This window comes from Cajanus cajan, chromosome 6 (assembly GCF_000230855.2).
Source record: "Cajanus cajan strain Asha chromosome 6, NIPB_CcT2T_4, whole genome shotgun sequence".
NCBI classification, from domain to species: Eukaryota; Viridiplantae; Streptophyta; class Magnoliopsida; order Fabales; family Fabaceae; genus Cajanus; species Cajanus cajan.
This window is the reverse complement of record NC_138522.1, coordinates 11,630,510-11,654,106: the sequence shown is the minus strand read 5'-3', so window position 1 is coordinate 11,654,106 and position 23,597 is coordinate 11,630,510. Positions and strand designations below refer to the sequence as shown.

Sequence of the window (23,597 nt, the reverse complement as noted above, 5' to 3'; positions counted from 1 at the left end):
GATAGCGCGAGTTCGGGTTTCAATATCCTTATCCCCAAATTCGTATCATATATCCATCCTCGTCCCCATATTTAACGAGTGTAGAATTCGTATCTCATCTTCATCTTCGTCAGATATTGGATATCGTATTTGTCCAAAAATTAATTATTTTTTTATAAAAAATATATTATAATAATAATAATAATTCCAACTTAGAGTAACAATTACAAAATTATATTAAATAAGTTTTATCTAACATAACTTTATAATAGAGTTGGAATTATATAAATTTCAAATAAATTCTAAAAAAGGTAAATTAAATTTCTACAAATTTAAAGTAAGGATTGGGATGGGGTCATATGAAGTGGGTAAGTACCTATACCCATGCACAATTTAATAAATCGATATTACTCATACTCGTGTTCAATCAAACATGATATTCTTAACAAAGGCGGAACAAGTTTGGACATAATTCACATGTATAAGTTTATTTGTCATCACTAACTAATAGAAACTAAAACCAAATAACTTAGCTCTCTTTATTTTCAAAGGTCATTTTTATTTTTAACCATTAGTCATGAAATCCAATTAACTTAACTTTTAACTTTAAAAATACTCTAATTAAATAATTTCTTATTTTTGTTTTATCTTTTGAAAACCGGAGTATTACACAAATAAATAAAATATAGTGGTAGACATAACCTATTGCAACAAGTTGCACATCATAATGGTGGAACACAAATCTGTCATGATTAAATCTAAAATAAAAACTTTTAAATTGCTTTTGATTTACATTAGAAAACCTTCTCACAAAAATCACCATGTACATAGATGATTGTATCTAAATGCTTCATGAGAATACTGCTCAAAAATGGTTGCTTAGAAAAGTATTGTAATAATTGTAAAGTTAAAAATATTGTCTTCTTGTCCTCTAAGAATATTTGTAAGCTTAATTTGTTGAAAAAAAATATCATGTAATTCATATAATAATTATGATTGGTTTAATTATTTTATTAATTTAATTATTATTTTTAATAATATAAAGTTATTATAAAATAATAGTCGATTATTTTGAATCATAATAAACATATTTTATTAGTTCTTAATAAAATAATTAATAAAGGATTATTATAATAATATGCATGTGGTGTTTCATTATCTAATGAATTTAAAAAATGACTAAAACTAGAATAACCTCTATTTCTCTAAATATCTAAATACTTTGTTATATATTTAGTATTTTTAATAATAATGACTATAAGTGATACATTTCCATTATTATAAGTTACAACTTAAAGTTATATTTTTTTTTTCTTCTTATATTGATATTTTTCTTACATAATTGTGAAAGGTGAGAAAAACAACCTTATGTGTAAGCATTAGATGTAATTCAAGGAGATTTTAAGGGAATTAGAATAAATTCCCTATATGTATTTTGTTTCCTCTCTATTTAAATTCAATAATTTAACCATCATACACATTAAAAAAGCGCATTAAAAAGATTGACATGAGATTATTCCAATCTAATTAGAGATCTTGAGTGTAAATAATAGTTATGTAGTTGTCTTAAATATTTTAAAAGATAACTATGTCATTTATAATAATTTTATTTAATTCAAACAAAATTATCTTTTATATTACCTGTAGTTTCTAAAAAAAATAGTCTACTAAATATAAAAACATTTTTCATAGTTTAACTTTGAATTTTAAACTAAATAAATTCTTTAAAATTCTTTAACTCAATTTATTTAATAAATATTACATATGCAAATTAAGGTAATATTGTTTCAACTTAATAGTTTTTAGTTTGAGTTTTAAATAAACAAATTATATACAAAAAAATTTATTATCTTTAAAGTTTAATGAAGTTTTTTCAACTGAACTGGATTGTCCTCTATACATGTTCTACAAAATTAAGAAAAATATTTGACAAATGAATCTAATATGAATATAAGAGGAGTATAGTGTGAATTAAGTCATGATTCATGAACCCTCTCCCAACAAGTACGTTTTTCCGTGCTCTAATCCAACGAGAGGGTACTTTTGTAATTAAACACTTCGGGTTGAGGACAGAAATGTCAATCCAATAATTCCATGGCAATTGCGTAAATACTCACAAGTTGGGTGAAACCCAACTAACTATGGTTCTCCTTTCTTCTTCTTCGATTGATTCGTTGAAATATTTGGGCTAGCTTCGTTGCTTTCTCCGCCACCTCTCCTCCGATCAATCTCCGGCGAACCACCGATCATTCTCCGGTAAGCTTTTCCGACAGCCTCTATCTCCTTTTCATGTCCATTCATCTCCCTAATTATCTATTTCGTCAAATTGCTAGTTATTTTCTGAGATTCGATTTATCTGCAAAATTTTGAAAACATAAATATACATAGGAATTGTGGAATAGAATATACAAAAGTTTATAAATGTGTGTGTTTGAAATTAACGTGTGAGTAATTGAGGTCGTTGTTTACAATTTTTGTATTGGATCTGATTGATTGGAATTGAGAAGGTAGGGCAGAGAAATTAGGAACAATGAGTGAGGTATTTGAAGGGTACGAGCGTCAATACTGTGAGCTATCAGCGAATCTTTCGCGGCATTGCACTGCGGCTTCTGCTCTTGATGGAGGTAATGCAATCTCTTTCTTCACACACACTCTTCAACACTTTGAGATTATTGATTCTTTGGTCCTGCTGGAAAACTATAGGATCAGGAACAGCGTTGTAAAATCTAATGATCGGGTTGGGTTGACGGGGAATTGTATAATTACTGCACTGCGGCTTGAAGAAATGATAGAAATTTGCCTTTTGTATGATTTTAAAATTGGACAGTACTTGGATGCAATTCTTTAGATGCTTCTAGTGTTGTTTTTTTTCTATTAAAATTAAAATTGGAATGGATAACTTGCACAATTGAAATTGGTGTTTAATAAAAAGTTGAAACTCTAATCTTGATTAGAGGACAACACTTGCACCTAAAGAACTGTTCCTAAATTTAGTCCTTTTAAATTTCTTGTTTTGCTAGTTTCAGCGGATGCAACTATGGGGAAATGAGTGTTGAAGAACCCATGTGATAATTTTTTGGCTTAAATATGTTTTTAATCCTTCAAGTATGAGGTAAATTTATTTTTGGTCTTTCAAATTTAAAATTAATTTTTATTAGTCTTATAATTTGAAAATATCTTATGTTAGTCTCTCTGCTCAAATGTCGTTAATGAATCAATCAAATATTGTCAGACAAAATCTACATACTAGTATCTTTATTAGTAAAAATATTATATTAAATCTAGTTGATATAACATAACTATCTCAATCCATTACTACCAGTTATGTTATTAGTGGCTCAAAGGACTAAAACATATTTCTTTTGAAATTATATGACTAGAAAAATAAATTTTAAATTTAAAGAACTAAAAACAAATTTATCTTAAATTTAATGGAATAAAACATATTAAGCCTAATTTATTTATATATTGAATCATGGATGTAGCTTTCGTTGAAGAGGATTAAGCTTATTTGTTAAGGATGCAATTTTTTTATCACCCCCATCGCACACACCAAAAAAAGAAAAGAAGGAAAATAACTGTAGCTTTCTCCGTCTGATGTTTGCCAGTTACTATTTGTGCTGCAGAACAGAAGAAGCAGAAACTTTCTGATATAAAAGCTGGACTAGATGATGCTGATACATTGGTATGATGGGACTTCTCTTCTCTTTTTCCTCCTGATGTTTGACTCTATTATCATTGCTGCTTGAATATTTTCAGATTCGGAAAATGGACCTTGAGGCTCGGAGTTTGCAGCCAAGTATGAAGGCAGCTCTTCTTGCCAAGTTAAGGGAATATAAAACTGATTTGAACAATTTGAAAAGTGAAGTTAAAAGAGTCACGACATCATCTAATGTCAGTCTCACTGCTCGTGATGATTTGTTGGAGTCAGGAAGGGTCGATACACTGGCGGTATCTATCTTATATATCCTTCCTCAGATATGAATAGATGTCAATGTTATTATTTTGAACTGGGGCTTAGATTACTAATACATGTAAGAAGATGAAGATACTAGGTGGGAGATCCGAGACTTTGACTGGCTGGTAACTTTTATTTGGCTTTTTGGAAGTAAAAGTGGTGGATTGTCTTCAAGCCAAAGTTGACCAGTAATGTCCACATGTATAAAACGTTAGATGACTTAAGTGTTGTATGTTGTTTTTTTTTTTTTTGAGTTGGAGAGAGCGGGAAACATTGCATGATGTAGATATTTTGAATCTCAACTTTGAATTCTTTGATATTTGCAATGAGCAATGAACTATACATTGCATGGATAGATTTGAATATTTTAGCTTCTTTTCATTTATTGTGCATTCTAATAGCTACTTATGGATGCTAGGACAGGTATCAAACGATCAAAAAGGAAGGCTTTTGATGTCTACTGAAAGACTAAATCAGTCCAGTGATAGAATAAAGGAGGGCAGAAAAACAATGCTGGAGACAGAGGAGCTTGGTGTGTCTATCCTCCAAGATTTGCATCAACAACGTCAATCATTACTCCACGCCCATACGACAGTAAGTTTTACCTAAGAGTTCTTAATTTCACTTGGTAATGTATTGGCCCCGTTTTCCTCTAGATGATTTAAAACTTGTTTGGATATTAACTTAGAAAAGCTTTTGGTCGCTTTTTTATTGAAAAAAATTCTTTATTTTTTGCAGAGAAACTTTTTTACATTTTTAATCTTATATCCAAATATACTCTTAGAATATGATAGTCAAGCTCAACTAGCTGATATTTATAAGCACTTCACTACTTAAAATTTCCGTGTGCGGTGACAATATGACCTCAGACATGTCAGATGTGGTTTACCCTATACCTTAGTCCAGGTAAGTTGTCGAGGCTAAAATATTAAAAATTTTTCCCCATTCAGCTCCATGGAGTGGATGATAACATTAGCAAGAGCAAGAAGATTTTGTCAGCCATGTCAAGAAGGATGAGCAGAAACAAATGGATTGTTGGCTCCTTAATGATAGCTCTGGTCCTTGCAATTATAATCATTTTATATTTCAAGCTGACCCATTAGCCTACTATCTTTGCTTCGTATATCACAGATTGGAGCCCAACAATGTGACGGTGTTTGAAGAGTTGTGTGAGCAATGGTTCTCACTTATTTCTCTTATTACATGTAAAATTCTTTCATTTGCGCAAGCGCAAATGAGAATTTTATCATTATGCATTCCTTCGATGCATCATTGTTCAATCAATTCTATGATACTTTATACTGGCCTATACAAAAAATAAAATAAAATAGAAATATTGTCAGTATGCGAAAAAAAAAAACGAAGTGGATAATGGAACAGCAAATTGTTGTTAATAAATATATTTACACGCATTACAAGATTTACATTATATTTTTTTTTAGAGTTTCAAACATGTATTTTTATCACATCATATGTATATCAGTTATTAATCTCCTGTTCATGACATGCGGCATGATCCAAAATAAGAAATGAACGACTTTAAAAGGGATCTGCCTGCTGTAGCATCTTTTGCGGAAGATCAATGCTATACTTTCTTCTATATTATTTTATAAATCATTCTAATAACAATATCAAGTATTAAATGAAAAAACAAATACACTTTATACCTCGAAATATATATATATATATATATATATATATATATATATATATATATATATATGAGGAGGGTTCAAACGACACCGGTGTAATTTTTACGAAGTGTTACACTGCTCAATAACTTTATATTAAATGTGAATTTTGAAAATCAAACCGTTAGATTGAAAGTTCATATCTCTTATATTATATATCCAAAATTTTATATTAATCCAAGATGATTTGATACTTCATTCTCATAAAACAAAATTGACGTAATATATTCATTTTAAAATACATTAAAATATGAACATTTTGATTAACTTCAAGTTGTTGTTCAAATTTAACAAAATTTGATATATATGATCTAAGAGATATAAACTTTTAATCTAACAGTTGGATTTTCAAAATTCAAAATTAATATAAAGTTATTGAGTGGTGTAACACTTAATAAAAGTTACACTGGTGTCGTTTAAACCCTCATTTATATATATATATATAGGAGGGATCTGTTTATTCTAGGAGTAAGTCTAAATATACTTACTACGTTCAATAAATCTTATTCTACATCAAATTTCAATGTTCTAACTGTTGAATTTAAAGTTCTTAATGCATAGATCAACTGTGTAAAGTTTTAAAAAATTTGAAAATTATTTGATACTTCATTTCATTAATTTAACTTACTCTCGGAGTAAACGGATCTCTCCTCGTATATATATATATATATATATATATATAATAGTTAGCTATTTATTCATCAAGTATAAGGCTATTTAGAAATATTAGTCGCCAAATATGTTGTTTGATTCATTAAATTGACAATTCATATTCAATAGTAAACAATCCCCATTTTTGTTGAAATTCCACTTTTCATAGAATATAATCCACTTAGTTCGAGACTAAAAAATATTCACGCCAGATCCTCTTTAATAGTGCCATCGAACCAGCTGATTTGGTTAACTTGCTCTCCCAATTAGAATCTTTGTATATTTACATTTGGATGACTAAAAGCTTATTAATTGGATTCCTGATACATTTTATAATGCCCACTTGGGAGTGGTTTCAAACCATCCATAGTTTAGTAACACAAAAGTAGACCACTCAGCTACTGACAAACTTTAAATAAATATGAAATTTTATTTGACTTTCACTATTGTTGAAGCACCGAATCCAGCCATTTTAATCTTGAATTTAAACATTTAATATTATTTGTATCAACGTAACAGTTTATAATCTATGGGGGTTAAATCCGAGAAAAATGGCCTCATCCCTTTAGCATGTAATCTTTGGTTTACCTTTCAGATTCAAGTATTTGAAAAAAAATTACCCTTTAAAAATTAATCTCAACAAGAGGAAAATATGTCGACGGGGTAAAATCTATTTATAAGAAGAAAAATAGGAAGGTAAAAAAACTTCTAAAGTTTCGGATAGTAGTAGATCTAACAATCCTCCGGGTAAACCAAAAACAAAATACACAGAAAATTAGGGAGGCGAAATGATTTGGATGGTTGTGAAACTTTGAAAGTTAAATTTTAGACAAATAACTCATTTCTCATGTCAGTTTTTTAAACGTCTTGATATTTCTCCATAAACATAAGCAGGAACAACCTGCTTGTAATTGTAACTGTTTCAATAAAACTAAGCATGATACTTTCAGCCGCATTGGACACAACCAGCAGGAGGTAGCTCTCATCAGTAGGACGGATCATTGAATAAACTGGTATTCAAAAATGACCGAGCATGAGCTTGATTCAACTATAAATGATGAGGGTGCACACATTGGATCAGCACCCCAGTTACATGAGAGCACATGCCTCATCAATTGATGCTTTGGTAGCAACTTTCAATACAGGAAGGAATTGATGGGCCCCTGGTCGCTGAGTCAAACAAGCAATTTAACAAACTCAAACATCCTCAGGAGATGAATCTCTTGCTCCCTGATCATCCTCGTCCTCTTCGTCATCATCATCATATTCAGTTGATGCAGGCTGCCCATTAAGATCCACATTAGCACCGTTCATCTTTCTAACAAACTGTCCCCTTACCCGAGGCCGCCTTTCAGCAAGTCGTTTCCTGTTAACATACCTAATTTTCTTATCAAAGCAGCGCTCTTTCCTTTTCTGTCTGAACTTCATCAATGCTGCTTCTCTCCTATCAACTTTACTCAATTTTGCATCTGATGAACTTGGGCTTCCATATGAAGGCCATGAATGAGGTGTAGGAATCTGACCAGGTTGCAAGCATATGCTCATTGGGTAGTATGGGAAGGATGTCATCCCCGTTCCATGAGGACCACCTTGGGGAAGATGATTGTACTGTGCAAGCATTGCTGTATTAGGATGATTCTGTAGGTCCTGGATATTCTTTTGATACATTTGTGCTGATGAAGGCATCATAACATGATTAACAACTCCTGAAATATAATATGGATAAGCATGTTGGGAGGTCATGCCAGATACTTCAAGCTCAGAACAATGAGTCCCATTTCTCGGATGCATCACACCCTGATGTAAATTTTCTTCCTTGTTGTGCTTTTGCTGTGAAACTTCCATTGATGCAGGTGGAGTACAAGACCTCTCAATAGAGAAAGAATCAGGCATACTATTGCTGCTGGGTAAGTCATCTTGCGATTGACTTTCACACGTCTCTCCATTTTCATGCACTTGAAGGTCACTAACCCCTTGTTGAGCACGCGCTTGATGCGTAACTTCCATCCTCACATGTGTAGCACCATTGTCAACATTAACAACCCCTTCAAAATTGCTCTTCAGTATTGATGCTTTGACATACGTGAAAAAGGCTGATGACTCCCCAATCCTTAGTTCACTCTTCTTTGGACCAGATGAAAAATGACCTACAAAATTAAAGCAAATCAGAGAGGAAACAATTAAACTGAAACGGGTTTTTGCACAAGTCAAATTTTGTTCAACCTCAGGAACTCATTCCATTCAGATTGAAGCCATTTTTCAGAATTAGAAACTATGGACATATTAAAGTCAAGCTACAAATAAGTGATTCTGCTACATGAACAACCATACTTTTTACAAGTTACTTGAACAGATATACTTCACATACCAAGATTGGCTACCAGGTGAGAAAGATGGGGAAAACCAAAGTTTGTCTTAGAAATGGCCAAATGGGATATACCTAACTCAACCTCACAAAATTAGTTTGTAAAGTGAGGATCACCCAAACTTAAACACAACAAAGAAGTCACAAATCACAACAAAGGCAGGTCAATGGTGACTGCAATTAAGATGGCTTTCCAACACCCCAGGACTATCAACCTAGAGTCTGACCATGCAACCGGCCCAACAAAAAATCTAGAATAAACTCTAATACCATCTTAGAAGTTGGACTTGGGACCTAACTAACTCAATCCCCACAAAATTAACTTGTAAGATGAGGATTGTCCAAGCTTTATAAACACTACTTAGGCCATATCTCTAATTAATGTGAGACTAAACACACCCCTTTCAACACTGCAATTAAGACAGCCCAAAGATTGCCGCAAGGAAGGCTAGAGGGGACCACAATTAAGGCAGCTTTCCAACAGTTTGTAGCCATTTAAGTCCCCTTATGGTATTCAAAATGAAATCTTACAACATACGCAGAACTGGTTGGTGCTACACTGTATAATTTCATACTCATCACAAAAAATCAATATAGAATTTCTGGGATTTAAAAAAGGTCAAATGAAGAGAAGAAGCATACCTGTTCTGTGATCATTAACTCCATCCACATCAGGCTGATGTTCTAATGCATGAGCATTTGGAGGTTCCTCAACAGCAGCAGCAATTGCAATAGTCGACTGAAAAGATAAATTATATACATAAATGACCCCATAGTACAGAACTTCTGATTTAAGTTATTAGCAGCTATATAATATCATCTACCAATAGCTTAAACAACAGTAGTTGGCAGATAAAAGGTATTAGAGAAATTCTAAACCTAAACCCATTTACACTTGCGAATAACTTGCATCCCTTTTCTGAACTACTGGATTACTTCTGGATCTGTGTGGAGGCAAACTACCACTTCTCCATATACTCCACATGAAACCCAATGGCTCTAAGCGTTATTGTGCACAGGGCACATCAGCATTTTTCTACAAACTGACATATGAATAAACTATCCAATAAGCTTAAGCTGTAAGGTAAAGCCTAACAAATAGATTTTACATTAAATCTCTAACATGCCCCCTCATGCGGGATGGCAACAGTCCTTTAGGCTTGAGGCATGAATAACAAACAACCCACCTACAACTTTTTATTAGAAGAACATGGATAACATGGACCAAACTCTACTCCATTTTATATTAAGTCTCTAACACACTCCACATATAAATAATGGCTCTACACATAATTCTGACTCATTTCTCTTTTATAGTTTAATCTCTATACATCATCAGACTTGATGTCACCTTAACAATGAAAGGCAATATCTGAACTTAAAAACATGTCAATGTCAAAGTTCATATTCTGAAGGGTAGAAATATTTGCAAAGTAAGCTCAAAAATAGTATCACCTCTTCATAGATAAATTTACAATCACAGTTTACCATGATGCAAAAGTTTCTTGATTTGTAATCATGTTGATCTCATTGTTTATTACATTCTTGCATTATTTAAATACGTTTTCTTTTAACATTCACCTCTTGCTCTTGCTGTACTGATATTCCTGCCTCTGGATTAGTGTTTCTCTTGGACTTGTCATCTGTGTCATCAGAGAACAGGGTGGTACTGTTTGTATTGGCATCACTAGGGTCTGATGCCACCAGATCAAAGTCATAATTCAAGATGTTCTTCTCTACAAGTCCAAGCTGCCAGCATAGATATAAAACAAAATTTCAATCTTAAATCAGGAAGGTCTAAGCATGAATTGGCAAATCCAGAGAAGAGTTTCATGAATGTTTATATGCAAAGTGCATAATTGAGATAGGGTAAAGGGTAGAGGCCACCCCAATAACATTATATAACCCATGCATTGTATGGTTGATTCATCATCCATGTTAAGTGTTTACATATGAAATCTGTTAAATCAAGGTCGCTTACTTCCCAAAATCCAAAGTTTTACCATCTGACAAATTCCAACGTAAACATAACATGATTTCATACAATGCAAAATGAAACTACTAACTATAATTGATGTCTGTGTGATGCTAGCAGACATAAAGTTCAAACTCCCTTGAACATTTTGATTTAATTACTTGTGTCACTAACAGTGTTTGGCTGACCCTAAACTGTTGCACAGATTGCACAACAGATGAGGTAGCCTGATAATTGGTATGCAAAGTGGCTCTTACAAAATCTCAAGTATTTTCCTACAATAATTCCATTCAAAATTAGGCAAATGGTTGTTATAAGGAAATAATGTAAACTGACAGGCCAAATCATAAACCTCGACAACTTTTGGTAGAATGTAGATCGGCCATATCAACCTCCAAAAAAAAAACTTTCAAAATGCTAAATATATATTATACCCATCTAGTATACCAAACAATTATGTATAATATCTTATACATATAATTAAGGAGCATTCATGTGTCATCCAAACCATGGCGCATAAGGTTTGAATCTTGACAACCTAATTTCTAAAAAATTAATGGCTGTGATGGTAAAAGTCGACAGCTCTAAATACAGATGCAAATCAACTCAGCATCAACAGAGATGAAAAAATAATAATAGGATTAAAGAACACAAAATGGGGAACATCCATAAATATGAAGTTGACCGATACGAACCATGCGCCTCCGTCTCCACATGTGCGTCCACAAATTTAATAGTTCATTAGTGCGTAAAGGCTTTACTAGATAGTCTGCTGCTCCAAGTCTCAAGCACTTAACAACAATGGATACCTCATCTTGTGCGGACATCACTTATCAAAACAAGATATTCAAAACATTGATGAGGAGCAGAATATAATTTACTTAAATTCAAGAGTCTCACGGGTTTCTTAACAAAATAAAGAGCCAAAGCTTACTTATTACAGGAATTCTGCGTAACTCTTTATCCCGTGCTATGTACTTCAACATCTTCATGCCCTTCTTCATCGGAAGGTCAAGTTCAGCCAGTATGATATCTATATGTTGCCCCTCTGCATTCAGTGCATCAATCACTTGTCTCGCCGACTTCACCGAAGTAACTGTGAAGCATAGACAATGAAGAGGTTTATTGTATAAAATCTCAGAAGCATGCCATAAATTGTATAATCTTTAAACCAAACCAGCCAAACTGCATCACACAGTATGTATCATACAGCATTCAATGAAATCACCACTTGAGGCATTTTCACTCATAGAAAAAACTTCTCTGCATGTTCATACCACCGACTGTTGAAAGAAAAAAGAAAAACTTGAACCTCAAAATTAAAGCACATGAGAAGAATCTAGAATCTAAAAAGCTCATACATGTAAAAGTTGCAGCAAGCAATCACACTGCCAGGTCTTAAACAAACCTATCTTATCTTATTACAACCAAACATTGTTCTTGCCCTTATCTTTGACATACATACGTACATCAACTAATGGGTCTCAAAGGTGAAATAGCAAAAATGACAATTCCAACCACTCATTATACTTCAACAATAGCACAAAGAAAAGAACACAAACTGAGCTTCAAAAGAAACTATAGTCAAACTTGACTTGATGAAATTCAAGTTAACCTCTTTCAGTGTTCCCAACTCACCCACAAAATCTGAATCCACAGTTAACCTCTATCTAGCAACAAATTCAGATTAAATCATTTTTCACAAGACCCAGCCCAAAAAAAAAAAAAAAAAAAAAACTCTTTTTTCCTTCAGAATTTGAAAGATGACATAACAACAACACAGCAAGTAAAGACTACAACGCACAAAAATCAACGAAAAATAAAAAAGGGGTTGATTTGAGTGTTCATCCGTACATACATACCCTGATAAGAACACCTCAAAAGAAGCGTAAAAACCTCTTCAGAACTCTTGGAATCGTTATCACACAACAAAATCCGCACCTTACTCCTATCAATGAACCCATCACCACTCTCTATATTCAAATTAATCTCCTCAGTCTCCATAGTCATACTTTCCAACCAAAAATAAAAACTTTTAACAAAAAATCACTCACTTACTTACCAAACAACTCCCCCAAAGAAAAAAAAAATCAAAAACCCTCTAACCCCACCATCAAAACGACGACGCTATAGAACTCTCATCAAACTAATCTCCTCAGTCTCCACCCTTTCCAACCAAAAAATAAAATTTTCAAAACAAACTCACTCACTCACTTACCAAACAACTCCCCCAAATAAAATAAAAACCGAAACCCTCTACCCCTAGCATCAAAACGACGACGCTCATGAAGCGAATAAAGCGGCAACGAGAGAAGTGAGGGAGATCAAACGCCGGCGTTCAGATGGCGCACGTTAGCATGGGTTGGAGGAAAAGGAAAGGATGGTTGGTTATGATTGAGGGAGGCGAAGGGGGTGCATAAATGGGAAAATGAGAAAGGGGGTGCTAACGTGCGCAGGGGGCGTGGCGTAGGGAGACGTGGAAAGGAAAGGGGAAAAGTGCAATGGAAAAGGAGAGAGGGTCTGGATAGTTGGGTAGAGATAGAGAGGAGGCCACGTCATCTGCATATCTTTCTCATTCGACCAAAATGAACAAGAATCAATGTGTGTCCAAAATATCCCATTGCTCTTCTCTCCTAATAAAATCTATTGGACGATATTTTTTGGAATTCCAATGTTCAATTATTATGTAATAATAATAAGTTTGTGTACGAGGAAGATGTTCATAAATTTTATTTTTTAATTTTTATAATTAAAAGTATTTCATTTTAATTTTTATACCTACTTTCTTTTCTTTCTATAATTTTATAAATTTAATATCTTAGTCTTAACAGGAATAATAGATAATTATAAGGATCAAAAATACAAAAATGATTAAAATGTTATTTTTCTATATTTTGTATTATATGTCTTATTTATATATTCTACTGTTTTGTTGAAAGGAGTTAATAGTGAGAGGACTTTGGAGTTAAGCAATAGTTTTATAATTTAGAAAAAAATAAAAATAGAAGGGAAAATAATGAGGTTAATATAGAAAGAAAAAAAAAGTGAAACCTCATAAATTTTATCTTAAGTTTTCTATAAAGATAAATTAGAGAGTGTCTCTGAGAGACAAGGAGACATTTTCTTCATTTGATCCTTCTACGAGTCTCCAATCTCCCCTAAGTTATAAATAAAAGTATTGATAGTTAAAGGAGAATCCTTAAAGCAAAGATCTAGCTATTGTGAAGAAGTTGAGAGAAGTCATTACTTGGGGTTTTAGGAAACCTTTCTCTTCATCTTCATTTTAACTTTTAGGAAACTAATTTGAAGCAAGAGAAACTTAATACTTGTATGTTTGTGTTATATGGTTGAGATAGAAACTTAATAGATGTTAATTTGCTGAGAATTGGTTTATTTTCTCTATTAAAGAGTCTAGATTTTAGGTCCTATCTGAGAAGGGTGATTTTGACTCTATTTGTAGTTGTATTTGGCTTCTTAAGAGAGTTTTGGTATTCACAAGTTGTGAGTCTTGTTGTGGATGGGAAGGGGAGTGGATGAGGCCACCGAAAATCCCTATTAGTATAAAGTTCTTGAGTTTTCTCACTCAACGAGCCTTCATGGGATGAATCTATAGGAAAATGATGAATTCTCATTGAGTAAGATAGTATTGCTTAGCAAAATGTGATGAACTATTGTTTGCTAAGCCAAACACTTGCATTATTTTTGGGCCCTCTAGTTTCACTCAACATAATCGATTGGCTAAGTGAGCTTTTAGCCTATGTTGTTTGGTTTAGAAATTTGCTCAATGAGATGTTCTCATTCAACGATTCTTGGCCTTTGTGATAGGCCTTTTTTAATTTGCTCAATGAAGAGTTTTGCTCAACAAATTTTCATCTCTCTGGAAAAGTGGCTTTTGGGTTTTGCTTAGCCAAGTATTTTGGGTAAGCAAGTTTTGGCCTATATTTTAAGGTCTTTTGGAGTTTGCTTATCGAAGGTAGTTCACTAAATGAATTTCCTCCTCTACTGGTTTAACTTACTCAACAAACCTTGTGATGTTGAAATTGTAGGCTAGTTGATGTAGTTGATGAATAGATGATATTATTCCTTGTATATAATAGACATAGGAATCATATGAAATAATTAATAGCCTTATGTCATGTAATCAAGTTTTTTAATCAAATTAAATAAATGATTTAATTTGTCTAATAGTACAATACATCTTAGGCCATACACATTACAATGGCTAAGTGAGGATGGAGCATTATTGGTGGACAAACAAGTTTTGATTGATTTCTCTATAAGTAAATATGTGGATGAAATATTTTGTGATGTAGTACTTATGGAAGCAAGTTATATATTATTGGGAAGACCATGACAATATGATAGAAATGTCACGCATGATGGTGTTTCCAACAAGTTCTCTTTTGTTTCTAAAGGGAAAATGTGTCCTTAAAACCTTTACCTCCTAGAGAGGTATTGAGGATCAAATAAATAGCAAGAAAGAAAAAGAAGAAAAAAGCAAAATTAAAAGAAAGAGAAAAACTTGAGTGCACAAGAGAAGAGTAGAAACCAAAAAAGGGTGCAACAATTGAAAAGAGTGGAAAAAGATTATTCATAAGAGAAAATAAGGATAAGAGAGTGATGGTTGCAAGACAACCACCTTCTTACTTATGCATAATAATCTTTGCTTGTCTTCTTTAGAAGTTTCTTTGCCACTAAGTGTTGAGTAATTGTTGAAGGAGTTTGAGGATGATTTTTTCTTAAGACATACCTCATGGATTACCTCCCAAGAGAAGATTGAGCATAAAATGGACTTCATTCTAGGTGTTTCTCTTCCTAATAGGCTATCATATATGAGTAATCCTAAATAGACTAAAGAGATCCAAAGACAAGAGGAAGGCTTGATGGACAAATGTTGAGTAAGAGAAAGCTTGAGCCCATATGCCATGCCGATGATACTTATTCCTAAGAAAGATGACACTTGAAGGATGTGTATGAATTGTCGAGCCATAAATGGCATTACCATTTGATACAGGCATGTTACCCCCTAGACCTAATAACTTGTTGGATGAAATGCAAGGTGCTTGTTACTTTTCCAAAATTGATTCAAAAAGTGGTTTTATCACCAAATTAGAATTAGAGTAGGTGAGGAGTAGAAAATTGTTTTTAAAACCAAATTTAGGTTGTATGAGTGGTTAGTGATTCCTTTTGGGCTAACCAATGAACTAAGCACTTTTATGAAATTGATGAATCATATGTTAAGAATTTTTTTTGGATTTTTTTTTTGGTGTATTTTGATGACATATTGATTTATAACTTAACATTTGATCAACATATGGATTATTTAAAGGAAGTGGTAGAGGTTATGAAGAGAGAGAAACTATATGTCAATAGGGACAAATGCATGTTATGTACTTATCAAGTAGTATTCCTTAGGTTTGTAGTTAGCTAAAAAAAGTGTAAGTGGATGAAAAGAAAGTTAAGGTCATAAGAGATTGGCTCACTCTTAAAAATGTTAGTGGGGTGAAAAGTTTTCATGATTTAGCAAACTTTTTTGTTAAAAATTTTAGAACCTTAGCGTCCCATTGAATTAAATTGTCAAAAGGGGTGTGGGGATTAAGTGGGAAAAAGAACACTATCTGTGGGAAAAAGAAAACCTTGCCACCTATGCATCTACAAGGCATCCATGTCGTCCATATTTAACACTATCTGTGGAATTTGGACAGAAGTCCCACATTGATGTGTTTTTAAATTATTGGGGACTAAATTGAAACAAAAAATAAAGTGGGACCAAATTAAAATTTTTAATTATTATGAGAGACCGAATTAGGCATTTAGCCTTGATAATATTAAATGTAATTATTTTACAAAGTAAGAAATATTATGGTAATTATATTATTAAAATGTAGTTAATTAAATATAAATTTAATTAATTAATTGAAAATTCAATATATACAACCTATATAATTTAAATATTTTATATTTTTGTGATGTTATTTAAAATGACAACTTAATATTAATTTGTCAATTAATTTTTCTTTGTTTGGTAAGCTAATTATTGATGTCATTGATTTAATTTAATGTTAAAGGGTTATAAATAAAAGAGAAATAATAATTTAGAAAATGGTAATTTACAAAATTTTGGGAATTCTAATAAGCATATTCTAAGTATAGATTGTTTGAACTTGAAAAAATTTTGATCTTACTTACAAATGGTTTGGACCTTCGGTTTGAAAATCTCATCAACTTCGGAATGCTTGAAGACCGGACTAATCCTTGTCTAATGGTTTTGAAAAAAAGTTTGAAGGAGTCATTATCGATATTTTACACAAAACATCGGGAAAAAAAAGTTTTCAAACATGTCGATTTTGGCCTTCATAACCAAAGTTGAGTTTGGGGGTCAATTACGTGTGATGAATGTAGTAGGCACCCCACAACATCCTAGCTTGGTACCCTATGACAAATTTGGCATAATAACAACCTAATTAAGTTTCTATCCTTTTTATTTTATCATACATACAACAATTTACATTATTCCTACTTTACAACATGCGTATTACTGTGTTATCTACATGGTGTTCGATTTATTGCATGTAAATAGAGCTTATAAATAAAGCAAATAAAGAGAGGGAAAAAGGAAGATAAAGAATTTAGAACCTCTGAAGCAAGTTTTTTTAAATCTCTTCACGAGTTCGTATAGAGGCGCTTTTTGGCAAACTTTCGCTCTTACAAAGACCTCGCTATCACTTAGAAATTTCAAAGAGGGGAGAAGAATTCCGTTTGTACATCGTGTGTTGGGCAATGAGCCTTTAGCACGCTTTTATAGGCACCCCAGGCAAAGGGAACAATCGTTCTCAACACTAGAATAGTCGTTCCACGCCTCAGATTTACATATGATTAGGGTTTGAGAATAGTCATTTCTCGACAGCAAAAATACACTAAAAATTTCATTGGGAACGGTCGTTCTAAGGGTGGGAACGACCGTTCCACACTTGAATTAGATTTTTTAATGCAAAGTGTCTATTGGGCTCCCTAGGCCTTGTCTCGGCTCGCTTCCATACTTCCTTCATCCCTCCAAGGTTGCTCTTGTTGCTTTAGAAGTCTCTCAGCCCATGTAGGAATAGCCAGAAAAAACCTGGTGTCTACATAGACCAAGATGACTTGGATGAAGAGGAAATGATTAATAATGGGATTGGATTTCAAAGCCAAGTATGAGCTATGTTCAACAATAATTACAAACAAGGATGCAAGTCGGTGTAATTACATTATTGTGTTGTATTGGACATGTTTTATATTTGCTTAAATTATTGTTAAGTAGGTTGGAAAATCAAATTACTCATTTTGAACCTAATAGGGAAAGAAGGAATAATGAATTAATGAACTATTTAAGTCATAGTGTTAAGTGTCGTGATATTATATGAATGGAGCTGAGGAATTCATTTTGTTGTGTCAAAAGTTAAGAGGTATGAGTATAGTGAAATATATTGTAAGGTCCACAATGGAAGAGCAAGTAACAAAGTTTTTACATATAATTAATCACAATGTGAAAAATCAGATCGTTTATTTCTTCTTTCATTGATCTAGAGAGATTGTAAGTCAACATTTTCATAGTGTGTTAAATGCAATAGTTGCATTAGAAGTAAAATATTTAGTTCAACCATTTGGTACAAATGTCCACTTACAAATACTTAACAATAACAAATTTTATCCCTTTTTCAAGGTACCTATTTATACTAAAATGTTATTTTATTTTTATCATATTAGCAACATTTAGATGTTTAGGTAACTTTTTTAAATAAATAATTTTTGGAAAAATGATTGTTTGAAAGTTATATATGATACTCATATATGGGTTAAAGTCTCAAAAGGCAGAAGACTCTCGATATCGAGGCGAAAAAGATTGGTCAATGCAAAATGTATTTGTAACTTGTGATTTCGACATGAGATTCACATAAAGCGGGGTGTGAAGGTACAACATCTAACTCTAGGATATTAAAAGATGCATTAAGTAGGGAAGATCTACCAATAATACTTGAAGGTTAGCTGACTATTCATCGTATATGGTGTTGGATTCAATTTTTATATCTACCATATATAATTGTTAAATTGCATTTTGTTTATAGGAAAGTATTATCTTGGGGATATGATTTTCATGCTTAAATGTTAGATTATAGTACCATAGAAAGGTGTTCATTATCACTTGAAGGAGTATTCAATTCATGACCCTCAAAATCTTAGAAAATTATTCAACCATCGTCATTCATCACTCAAAAACGTAATAGAGAGATCATTTTATGTTCTAAAAAAAGATTTCTAATTATAGCTAGTGACATCGAACCTCACTATTCATTTAAAATCATGATAAATATAGTAATTAAGTATTGTATTTTACATAATTTTTTATTCAATTTGGATGATGATATTCATTATTAGAAGTTGATCATGAGTTACTACAACGTGAGCTAAATAGATCACAAACACAGCATGATGATTATTACAAGAAAGATTATTACAAGAAAGGAACAAATTTAAGGGACAATATTGCGGAACAAATGTGGATGGATTATCTACATTAATTGTGTTGTTTTATTAATGTTATGAATGTAGTCTTTGTTTTTGGTAGGAATGTTATGTTTGTATTTGACATTGGAACAAAGCTTTTGTTCTATTTCTTTACTACAATAATTTTATAATCATAATCAATAATGTTGTATATTTGTAGGGTACATGATGAGTAAGGGTAAGGAAAAAAGTTGATATTAGTCAACCTCCAAGAGAAACATGGAGATGGTCTGAAGAGATGAACTATCGGGAAATTATTGCAGTGGTTAATGAGGCTAAAAAACAAAAATAGTTTCAACATTGTTTAAATTTCAATTAATGTGCACCAAGAGCCATAAAGAGCGATGCTCGCTCAGCGTGCCTATCTTGTTTAGTGAGCATGTCTCACTTAGCAAGAATAGTTAGAGAGATTTAAGCTTGTTGAGTCATCACATCATTACTCAATAAACCTAGCATGTTTGTAATTGATTTTTAAATTTGTTAAGCACACTAAAATGACCTTGACTGCCTTCCAAGCCATTTGAAATGTGTCTTGTATACTTTAGTTATTGGTTTAGTATATATAGATGTTTGAAACATTTGTAACTCATTTTTGAAAATTAATTAAATGAGATATTCATATCTTGAGAGAGAATCTTCTCTTGATTTTTATTGTAGGGATAAACTTTTATGATGAATTTTTATCAACTCATCAACATGGTAGATTGTGGCATATACTCATCTCTATTCTATTTTGTGTTCTCAAAATTCCACTACATTTTTTGTTCATACTTTTGTTGTTGATTAATAAACTAATTGTTTGAAACGTTCAAAAACTTTCTTTTCATAAATCGAATTGTATAAAAATTTATGATTAAATTATTTTTAAAAGTTATATATATTTTTTTAAAACAAATAACTGCATATGTCCACATATACTTGTAATTTTTTTATTGGAAAAATTCACAAGCATCTAGTACGCAAGTATCCCTTAAATATGAAGAGAACTGCAAACTAAATTTTTAACCAAACAAAAAAACTACTACTTGTATCCATTTTTTAAGTTGATGTTTCTTTAAATCTACAATTTAATTAAACACAATAATAAAATTAGACTTAAATATATTTTTATTTTCTATAAAATAAATTAATTTTGATTTTGATGTTTGTATCAAATTTTCTTTATTTTATTTCTCATTCTTTAAAAGTTAAAATTACTGTTTTAATTTTGATTAATTACTAATATTTAGCTACTAATTATTATTATTTTAGAGGATGAATCCCTTTACTCCAGGAGTAAGTCTACGTAGACTTACTCCGTTCAATAACTCATGTTTTAGATCAACTTTTAATGACCCAACCTTTTAATTTAAAGTTCTTAATGCATAGATGAAATCTGCAAATTTTTAAAAAATTTTAAAATTATTTGATACTTTATTTCATTAATTCAAATTGACAGATAATCATAAAATCTTGAATTAATGAAATAAAGTATCAAATAATTTTAAATTTTTTTAAAAATTTGCAGATTTGATCGATGCATTAAAAACTTTAAATTAAACAGTTGAATCGTTGAAATTTGATCTAGAACATGAGTTATTGAACGGAGTAAATCTAGGTAGATTTATTCCTGAAATAAAAGGATTTGTTTCTTATTATTTTAATTCTTAAATATATATTAATATTATGACTTTATTCTCATAATTTTTGTTTTTACCGATGATAATTTTTTTTTTTTTTTTTTAATTTAGGACTCATATTACTGCGCATTCAAAATTCCAAGAATGGAAGTGTTCACTCGATCTTAATCGGATGAAGATTTAGTTCACAAAATTGTTGATAACAAAATTTCTGGTCACATAGGTGATGAATTCCCCCCACATTATTATCATACAAATTCTGGTTCTTTTCTTCTTCTAAGCAACAACCATGTTGTTGCGAGACAACCACCGAATAGCGATTCATGGTACAATGTTGAAGCTCGTTGTGCGCAAAGGAATCCCCATCATCACCCACCCTTCATCATTCTCCACATCCACCTCTGACGAACACGTCATCATCATCCACAACCTCACCTCCTCCGCCAACGACTTCGCCAAAGCCACCTTCCTCACCAGACTGCATCTCCAAAACTCAACACCCCACACCCTCTTCCACGCTCTCACCCGCGCCAACCTCACGCCCCGCGCCTTCGCCGTCCTCATACTCGCTTTCTGCCAACTGGGTCTCGTCCACCAAGCCCTCTCCCTTTTCAAAAACCATTCTTTTCTTCCTCCGTTGCAGCCCTGCAACGCGCTTCTCCATGGCCTCGTCAAGACCCACATGTTCGATTCCCTGTGGGAGGTCTACGGAGACATGGTGTCGCGCGGCTTTTCCCCCACCGTTGTCACCTACGGCATTTTGATGAATGGTTACTGCGTACAGGGTGATTTTAGCAACGCGCGCAGGGTGTTCGATGAAATGCTCCAGAGAGGGATTGAACCGACGGTGGTGGTTTACACTATTCTCATTCGCGCGTTTTGCAACGAGGGTCGGATGGGAGAGGCAGAGGGCGTGTTTGGACGAATGAGGGAATCTGGGGTGGTGGCTCCCAATTTGTACACTTATAAGACCCTCATGGATGGGTATTGCAGGATGGGTGATGTGAAACGGGTTTTTGACTTGTATTGTGATATGCTGAAGAGGGAGTTGCACCCTGATGTTGTCATTTTTGCTACTCTGGTGGATGTTCTATGCAAGGTGGGGGATTTGAAGGCTGCGCGAAACTGTTTTGCTTATATGGCCAAGTTTGATGTTGTTCCTAATGCGCATGCTTATAATTCTTTGATTCATGGGTATTGTAAGGTAGGGAACTTGGCTGGAGCAATGCGCTTGTGGGTGGAAATGGAAAAGTGTGGAATCTTCCCTGATGTTTTTACGTACAATATAGTCATCAAGGGTCTGTGTGACTCTGGTAGATTGGAAGAGGCTGAGGGTTTGATGGAGAAAATGGACAAAGTTGGGGTTCTTGCCGATTCTGTGACATACAATGTGGTGATTGATGGGTGCTGTAAAACAGGTGACATGGAGAAGGCTATTGAGGTGTGTTCCCAAATGACTGAAAGGAAAATTGAACCAAATGTTATTACATTTTCGACGCTGATTGATGGGTTTTGCAAGAAAGGAAATGTAAAAGCTGCGATGGGCTTGTACACGGAAATGGTCATCAAGGGTCTTGCGCCTTGCGTGGTAACTTACACGGCGTTGATTGATGGACACTGCAAGGTTGGAAACATCAAAGAGGCTTTCAGGTTGCAAAAGGAGATGCTGGAAGCTGGACTAACTCCCAATGTGTTCACAGTTAGTTGTGTAATTGATGGCCTTTTGAAAGATGGAAGGATACATGATGCAATCAAACTGTTCTTGGAGAAAACTGGAGGTAAAATGGATGATGGTAGGTTTTGTGCTCCAAACAGTGTGATGTATGCCATTTTAATTCAAGGATTATGTAAAGATGGACGGATCTTTAAGGCCACCAAGTTTTTTGCGGAAATGAGATGGAATGGATTCAAACCAGACATGCTAGTTTATTTAACCATGTTGCAGGCGCACTTTCAATTCAAGCATATGATTGATGTAATGATGCTGCATGCAGACATGCTGAAGATGGGTGTAGTGCGAAATACTAACATATATCGTGTAATGTCTAGGGGCTATAGAGAGAATGGATACTTGAAATCAGCTCATATGTGTTCTGAGCATTTAATGGAATGTGGCATTCGGTTTCCTGATTCAGGAGGGTGATGCAGGTTTGGCCTCTTTGACTGCTAGATATATTGACAAAAGATTTTAACAACCGATCTTGAGTTACTGAAATCAAGCATGCCACTGGTTCTTAGTACATTACAAACAATTACTTAACAAGTGATGTTCACTAAGTTATCATTTGCACACATTGTGCTTATTTGGTACTTGACCAAATTGGTGGGGCTCGGTGTGGCATGAACGGGTCTGTTTTGATCATGACCGTAGTAGCATTACTCCAAGACCATTGAGAAAGGCATTGCGACATAAAGGGGACTTGCTTTCCAAGACCTACATGAAGGGGACTTGGGGTGTGTTTGGAAAAAAAAGTTGGGTTGAACGTAACTCAGATATTTTCAATCTATCGGTATTGTGACTTCTCCCTTTGTAGCTTCGAAATGTACGAACTAAGTTTGGTAGATTGCAAATGGCAAACCAAACACACTTGCTTTCCAACTTTGATATGAGAAAGGCATGTTAGCATTGGATCTCTATGGTTTTCTTCTCATCCAAAGAGCACCAATGACAGAGAACTGACATCTTTTTTCACAAAAGTTATCCTGAGGAATGCCCTCGTGAATTTAAAACTAAATACTTGATTAAGTAAAATGGTACTGATCTTAATGCGTATTCACTGAGTTATGCCTTTTTGCATTGTTTTAATTTTGTTTCAAA

General features: G+C 33.2%; 3 protein-coding genes across 12 annotated transcripts; 2 read left to right on the top strand and 1 right to left on the bottom strand.

The window, feature by feature from the left end:
• Nucleotides 1–2,080: 2,080 nt before the first annotated feature.
• Nucleotides 2,081–5,236, top strand: LOC109795989 (vesicle transport v-SNARE 13). 9 transcript variants are annotated; one of them, XM_029270851.2, is made up of 6 exons: nucleotides 2,081–2,235; nucleotides 2,487–2,603; nucleotides 3,588–3,664; nucleotides 3,739–3,930; nucleotides 4,361–4,531; nucleotides 4,676–4,881. In XM_029270851.2, the coding sequence occupies exons 2-6, from the start codon at nucleotides 2,510–2,512 to the stop codon at nucleotides 4,772–4,774; spliced, it is 633 nt and encodes a 210-aa protein (XP_029126684.1). In that variant the 5' UTR covers nucleotides 2,081–2,235; nucleotides 2,487–2,509; the 3' UTR covers nucleotides 4,775–4,881. The 9 variants fall into 9 exon arrangements, with proteins under 9 accessions (XP_029126684.1, XP_020211170.1, XP_020211167.1 ...); XM_020355581.3 differs by lacking the exon at nucleotides 4,676–4,881 and adding an exon at nucleotides 4,888–5,236 and having other exon boundaries at nucleotides 2,082–2,235; nucleotides 3,606–3,664; XM_020355578.3 differs by lacking the exon at nucleotides 4,676–4,881 and adding an exon at nucleotides 4,888–5,236 and having other exon boundaries at nucleotides 2,082–2,235.
• A 1,818-nt stretch (nucleotides 5,237–7,054) lies between these two features.
• Nucleotides 7,055–13,184, bottom strand: TOC1 (CCT motif -containing response regulator protein). Of its 2 annotated transcripts, XM_083076734.1 has the most exons (7): nucleotides 12,482–13,184; nucleotides 11,830–11,902; nucleotides 11,554–11,715; nucleotides 11,315–11,448; nucleotides 10,226–10,393; nucleotides 9,287–9,383; nucleotides 7,055–8,426 (listed from the first exon to the last, which is right to left on the bottom strand). In XM_083076734.1, exons 2-7 carry the CDS (start codon nucleotides 11,867–11,869, stop codon nucleotides 7,477–7,479), a joined length of 1,551 nt encoding a protein of 516 aa, XP_082932860.1. In that variant the 5' UTR covers nucleotides 11,870–11,902; nucleotides 12,482–13,184; the 3' UTR covers nucleotides 7,055–7,476. The 2 variants fall into 2 exon arrangements, with proteins under 2 accessions (XP_082932860.1, XP_020211166.2); XM_020355577.3 differs by lacking the exon at nucleotides 11,830–11,902 and having other exon boundaries at nucleotides 12,482–13,181.
• Nucleotides 13,185–20,920: 7,736 nt separating this feature from the next.
• On the top strand, nucleotides 20,921–23,552 carry LOC109795986 (uncharacterized). The gene has a single exon (XM_020355573.3). The coding sequence runs from the start codon at nucleotides 21,069–21,071 to the stop codon at nucleotides 22,920–22,922; it is 1,854 nt and encodes a 617-aa protein (XP_020211162.1). The 5' UTR covers nucleotides 20,921–21,068; the 3' UTR covers nucleotides 22,923–23,552.
• Nucleotides 23,553–23,597: the final 45 nt, after the last annotated feature.